This window comes from Ursus maritimus, unplaced genomic scaffold, assembly GCF_017311325.1.
Source record: "Ursus maritimus isolate PB19 unplaced genomic scaffold, ASM1731132v1 scaffold_27, whole genome shotgun sequence".
NCBI lineage: Eukaryota > Metazoa > Chordata > Mammalia > Carnivora > Ursidae > Ursus > Ursus maritimus.
This window is the reverse complement of record NW_024425230.1, coordinates 8,303,940-8,310,887: the sequence shown is the minus strand read 5'-3', so window position 1 is coordinate 8,310,887 and position 6,948 is coordinate 8,303,940. Positions and strand designations below refer to the sequence as shown.

At 49.5% G+C, this 6,948-nt stretch overlaps 1 protein-coding gene across 1 annotated transcript in view; it reads left to right on the top strand.

Moving 5' to 3' along the window:
- The window catches only part of LRRK1 (leucine rich repeat kinase 1), a 121,152-nt gene that overhangs the window by 3,413 nt on the left and 110,791 nt on the right, over positions 1-6,948 (top strand). The window contains exon 2 of the mRNA XM_040642691.1: positions 1,358-1,571. Within this exon, the coding sequence (XP_040498625.1) occupies positions 1,475-1,571 (97 nt within the window). The 5' untranslated portion in view covers positions 1,358-1,474. The remainder of the gene's footprint in view (positions 1-1,357; positions 1,572-6,948) is intronic.

Sequence of the window (6,948 nt, the reverse complement as noted above, 5' to 3'; positions counted from 1 at the left end):
TTTTTTTTTTTTTTTTTTTTGACTACGCTCTATCACTCTCCATTTTAGTTATCTGTCTCAGAGGGTAGTTGCTCATGACCCTGTACTTATGTATAGTAAAGACTCTATGCAAACACTAATAGAAACACATGACTTCCACAAAGTAATCCCTTCCCATTGTGCGATTTATCCCACGCCAGACCTAAGCTGGACCTGGCTCTTGCCCTCAAGGCAGTTCTGGAAGTTAATCGTCATAGCAGGATGGACACCTGTGTTGGGGGACCCCCCCCCCCACCCCAGGCTCGATGGGAGCCCAGCATAAGAGAGCAACACCCTGGTTCAGCAGTTATCACAGCCTTGTTAGTTGGGGAGATAAATCTTAATCTAACTGAGAGTTTCTCCAGATAATTGGAACTGTTTGGGCCGGATAATTCTCTGTTGTGGGTGGCTGCTCTGTGTATTGTAGGATGTTCAGTAATGAACCTGACCTCTATCTGCTAGATGCCTCTAACACCCCAGACCCCAAGTTGTGACAACCAAAAATGCCTTCAGCCATGGCCAGATGTCCCCAGGCAGGCAGAATGTGTGGGGCTCCTTTCGGTTATCCCCCAGGGCTCAGACGGACTTGTCTTCATAACCAATACCAATGCCTTCCAGACCCCTTCTCTTCGAAGTCGTTGCTTGCTTGCCTCTTGGTGATTATATGCTTGCCTCTGGGCTTCGGCAAGAGTTCCTTCTGGGCAAAGGGAAGGCCTTGTATTGTGATCGGTTGTTAAGTGTGTCTGCCCCACCCTAACTTGGAGTGTGAGCCTCTAAAAACAGAAACCTCATTTAGTTTTGGTGTCGCTGGGCAATTGACAACGCTTATGTGTTGATCGAACAATGACTGAACCCTTTACCTGTGGGTGTCTGCAATTGTTGGGGTTTCTTCAAGATTGGTGTTTTTGCTTTTGTTTTAGAGAGACAGAGAGAAAGAGAGCACACTCGAGGAGGAGGGGCGGAGGGAGAGGAAAAGAGAGAATTTTAAGCAGGCTCCATATCCACCACAGAGCCCAATGTGGGGCTCAATCTTACAACCCTGAGATCATGACCTGAGCCAAAGTCAAGAGTTCGACACTTAACTGACTGAGCCACCCAGGTGCCCTTTGAGACTGGTTTTTAAGTAGACATGATCCGTCGGGTGCAAGGTGGGGCGGGGAGGCTCCTTCCTCCCCCTGCCCCCACCTGACTGGGTGTGGCCAGACAGATGGGATGTGAGGAGGAACGTTGCAAAGGAGAAGGATACCAAGGGGCAATATTTAAATAGTGCAGGGGTACAGGAAGGGACTTGACAATTAAGAAAAAAACTTTCTGATTTTATGCTATTTTTCACCACCAGGACGAGACAGCTTTCTGCTCAGCCATGACTGTGTCTGTGCCTTAGTCTACCCTCTGGCAGCGGGGGCGGCCGTGACCCCGGCCAGGCCTGACTTGGAGAGCAGCCACCCAAGAGCCGATGGCTGGCATGTCTTGGCGACCGCCCAGCATGTACTGGTGTGTGGGGCCAGAGGGCTCAGCTGTGTGTCCGGAACGTGCCATGGAGACCTGTAATGGTAAGAGCGGGGCTGGCCTGGCACGCGGGGCCTCACCTGCCGTTCGCGTCCTCTGGCGGGGGGTGGTCCAGAACAAGGGGTTTTCGACCAAAGGTTAAAAATGCCAACTACTGGTGAACGTCTCATTATAAAGTATATCTCGGGATTCTCGCTTAAAGTCTAAACATTGAGGGGCTGTTGGGACAAAATTTATTATGGAGTCAAAGGTCTTAAGAATCAGGGCATTACTTCATGTTGGATAAGAAGGTTTTTTAAGGGGGATTTAGTTTTGTTTTCTTATGATAAAAATAATACATGTTTGTTAAAGAAAAATTGAAAAAATGAAAAAAAAGAGAGAGAGAGAGAGAGAGAGAGAAGTAGGGGGGAAAAAATTGCCAGTCCCACTGCCCTGAACACAAGCATTGCTAATAACTTGGTCTGTTCTCATCCAGTCTGCTTCTCTGGGCTTCAGGGATTTTATTTTAATTTCATAGTATGTACAGTTTAGTATCCTACTTTTTTCTCCTAACTTTGCCAGTCACCCAGCTCACACAATCTAGTAAAACATCATGTGGGGAACACTGTATACAACGATCGACCTAGTCCTTACTCCCCTGCGGGGTGTGTGGGAATATTCTGGTTGCTTCTAGTCACTGACTCTTACCAAAAGCATCCCATTCCCATCTTTTTCTACATGGTTTTGAGACTATTTCCATAAAATAGATTTATGGACGTGGGATAATTCGGTTTGAACGCTTTTAAGCCTCTTTCTTTGTATTGCCAGATTTCCGCTAGAGTTGTCCCACTTTTAACACTATTAACACAAGTTAAGAGGGTGGCATTGACCCTGTTGTTAACAATAAATATTTGTTAAGCCCTGAGTGCACACCAGGCACTGGATTCGGTGCTTTAGGAAATCATCTCATTTAATCCTCGCAACGACCTAGAAAATGGTCATTTATTCCCAGTTCATAGCTGAGGAACTTGAACGTAAGAGACGTATAGATACCCGGTGAAGGTCGACAATTTGTAAATGGCAGAACTGCTATTTGAACCCTGTCTTCACTCTAGAATTCTCGCCCATAAAGTCTAGGCCATCGTGTGAGGTTTGAGAGGGCCCGTATGTTGGGTTTGAGAGGGCCGGGGTGTTTGCGCCGTCCATGAAGTTAGCGAGGCAGTGTTGTACCCGGCTCCCCAGACACTTTGTTCAGGAACTTGAGTGTCTCTCCCCATTGAAAATGCCCCAAAGCTAACTAAGGTGATGTTTCTGGAAGATTGCTTTGCACATAAATCAAATTATGAAATGGGAAAAGAATTTGTTTCTTGACATTGCCCAGCACTAAATGTACTCAGGACGTTAGACTTGCGTTTTTGGAAAAGTTACTTGTCTCTTAACAGACATATGTCTTTTTTCCGTAACTCGTTAGAAAGCCCTTGCCTCGTTAGCATGAGATCAAGGTGACCTGTGGTGGAACACGATATGCGAGTTTTGAATAGTGCTTCTACTTTCCAGTGTTTTCCAGCTCCTTTATTCCATCTGTCTTTCCTCTTAATGATCCTGAGGAATGAGGGTGGGGTGGCAATGTTGGGGCTTACGGGGTGGGTGACTGTGTCAGCTGAAAAAGCCCCAGAGGGGATCTGCCCCATCCCCTTCCTGGCCAAGAGTTGGTGATCTAAATTAGTAGGTCTCCCCCCTCACCCCCAGAAACACTGGGGGTGTCTAAACTACCAATGCCCAGGTACCCCCCACTAGATTCACTGGAGCAGCATTTTGGGGAGAAGGGCAGGCATGGGCATTTTAAAAAACTTTTCCACCCCCTTCCCATGACTCTAATGTGCAGGTGGGGCTGACAATCAACTGGTTTAAAATGTTTGGGTCCCGTAGAACAGAACTTCTCAAATTGCAATATATACTCGAGTACCCTGGGGATCTTGGTGAAATGCAGATTCTCACTGTGTAGGTCCGGGGGCACGGAGAGTCCGTGTTTCTGATAGGCTCCCAGGTCATGCTGATGTTCTGGTCTACCCACGGAGCTGCAAGCCTGAGATGATGCCTTTCTGAGGGGCCCAGGGATCCCCACTGAGTCTTCCAGATCCTAGGGACCTGGGCCAATGGACACTGAACAGACCTGGAACAGACCTGGAACCAGCCCTGCCTCCAGGCCTGAGACAGGACAGATAACTAGAAAATGTTCATATGCATTGGGAGGCCAAGCATTGACATGCCCCATTTTTTTTCCTTTCGAGATCTGTCTGGACTTTACCCTGCTCCTATAGTAGGTTCCCCACCAGGTTGGAAGAAGCAGGCTCAGAAATGTCTTTTCTGCTGCAGGGGCCTCTTTCCCCGGTGGAATCTCAGGACTTCCCACCACCCTGTTCTGAGTGAACCACAGAACACACACAAGGGTACAGGAGCCTATGGGAGTCATGCTGCCCCCACTGGGGGTTGGAGGGAGGGGGTCCCACAGGAGAGGTGATGCTGGGGGTTGGAGGGAGGGGTCCCACAGAGGAGGTGATGCCTTGTGAATCCCTGATGCTGAGGGAGGTGTTTAAACCTCACATATAACCCTCACACATAAACAACGGAGTTGAAGAAGATAATAGGAACGTGGCCTGAAATGCACTGGAAAGTTCTGTCCTGAGGCTCAGCTTTACAGAAATTATATTCTCTATCAAGGAATTCTAAGAGTAACTAAGAGTAACTGAATTCTCATGAGGACTCCAGGACGAAGTGCAAATCTATGCCCATACTCCGAGAAGGGCAAGGTGCGGTAGATGGGAGCAGAGCAGCTGAGGGTGGGGATGAAACCTTTCAACACTCCTTTCCTGCTGGCAGTGGGCTGTTTATTTGGTGGCCATGTATCAGGCCCCTCCTGGCCTCCTGCAGCCCCCCCCCACATGTGCATACCCTGACAGCAGTGGAAGAATGAGGGCAGAGGAGGACCCGCCCTTCCTGCCTGTCTCCTCCACGGGAGAATGGCATCACCATGGGGACCTCCGCGGGACCTTGCAGGCACTGAGAATGTTCCATCTGTTACCTCTGGCTCTGGGTTAAGGAGCCACTACTAACTGCATGTTAGCTAGAGCAATGGACATTAGTGCTAATGACAACCCCCCTGCCCGCCCCCCCCGCAACATACCAGGTGGCCAAGGCCCAGGATGGCATGCTGTTGCCCTTGGCCAAAGCAAGTCACGTGGAGAGCCCAAAGGAAGAGCTCCATCCACGAGGAGGCCCTGGCCAGGCTGTGGATGCAGACAGAGGGGAAGGATTGGTGCCTGTCATTCCATCTGCCATGGTGGGAGTTGGTGGGCTTCAATCCTTTGAAAAATATAATGTATCATATTTAGATATTATTGTTTATTTGTTCAAGCTGCCAGCACGAATTCCCACCTGGAGCCCATGTACCCATTAACAGCGGAGTTGCTTTGATGGGCAGTCGTGAGGGGTGGGAGTGGGGAATCCCACCTGCTGGCCTTCTTCACCTCGACCCCAAAGCTCTGCAGGCCCAATTTTAAAAACATCCCATGTTTGGATTGTATTTTCACAAAATACACATCTACACACCAAGACCACAGCCTGGGGGCAGGGGACATTCAGAGGGTGACACAGTCCCGTGGAGCTTACAGCCACTGCTCTTTGCTCATCTGTAGGGCTTATGTTTTCTGCACTGAGCATGTGTTCCTTTTTTTGTTTTGTTTTGTTTTGCATTACATTTGCAACCGGAAGAATAACACTGCAATTTATTTTTAAAAGTGTTGCCTCTTTAAATACTGATGTTTTGTGATTATGATCTAACTGGCACACCTCACTTTTAAGGCCAACGTTGCTCCGACTGGCCTCTTTCCTCCTTGTTTCTTTCTGGAACCAATGGAGGAATATTTGACCCCATGAGCCTGAAGGTGCACCCATCATCCAGGCTGTGTCCCCAGCAGATGAGCCAGATTTGTTCTGCTCACCTTCTCCCCAGACCTCCCGGGATCCCGGGGAGCCCTGCTTCCCACCCCATCCACCCACCGCACCCCAGGGAAGCTTAGCACACACCCAACTCCCAGCGCCACTCCCAGCGCCACTGAAGGAAAAGTGACTGCCAGAAAGCAAACTGATAAGACTCAAATTATAGTCAACGGTAAAGCAGCTCTCTCACTTTTAGAAGCGCTCTCTTGTTAAAAATGTTTGGAAGACCACATGCTTTGGAAACGACAAAGTTATTACTAGGCTTCCAAACATAGTTTAGAAAAAGATCCAGCCGTTAATGAAAATCAGAGAAGGACTTATGTTTTACTTTGGGGTTTGGGGTGATAACATTTTGTTTGTGTACGGAAGTGTCCTCGGTGTGTTTCTCGCGCCCATACCTGTTTTGATCGTATCACTCACCTTGTGCGTGCCTAGAATGGCTAGCCCTTCCAAAGCCCATGAGGGTGCGAGTTGCCGAGTGGGGCCAAGGGGTCTGTGAGTGCCTGTCCTGTGTTCGTGCGGCAGTCATGTCCCAGAAAGGCACATTGCAACCGTATCGGCACCGTCAGCAGTCAGCTGGCCCGTGGTGCAAGAGGAACGTTTAGAAAGCCTGGATGAGTGGAGAGCGTGAGTTGATGGAACGAGGGTCAGTGAGATACTGGGCTGGGGCTGCGGGGCATTCTGTGTGAACAAACACACCATGACACATTCTTCGGCGTCTGACACTCCTCAGAGTGGAAAAACCTGTCTTACGAGCTGAGGTGAGGCTCCCTAGAAAGTGGAAAGGTGAACAAACTTCTAGATAATTCAGGCCAAGAACTCTTGGCGAGTCTCTTCCGGAGGCTGAGGGGTGCTTGGGGAGACGTCACGTCACCGAGGGGGGCTCAGGTATCCACTGCTCTGTGAGCAGCCCTGACTTCAGCTGCCTGCCTCTCAGAGCACTGTCCTCCCCTGAACCAGCACGGACCAAAGAAGGACAAGGAACATTCCAGAAGGTCTTCAAATCCCAGGTTTTTACTTAGCTACATTCAGTGTCCTTCTCTTTTTCTTTTCGCTTTTTTCAAATCTGTATCAAAAATAACTTCCCAAGAGCCAAGTGGTTTGCTCAAGTAGGGGCTCTTCTTGCCTTCCAGAAATAGAACTAGGAAATAGGCTGAAATAGGAAGTGCCCCTGGGGTGGGAGTGCGCTTTCTTGGAGGACGGCTGTAAGAAATCCTGCAGGGGACAGGTCCGCGTTGATGTGGGCCTCTCAGAGCGGAACTGCCAGCCCTCATCTCTAACCTGTTCCTGGAGCTGGTGTCCTGCTCTAGCCTGCTGAGCTGTGTTCACACCATGGGAGTGAGGAGGGTAGACGGGAAGGAGACTGGGGTCCACAGGGCACCCCCCGCTCAGCCTGGCCTCAGACGCAGCCCTGGGCCTTCCAGGGACCGTATCCAGTATCCA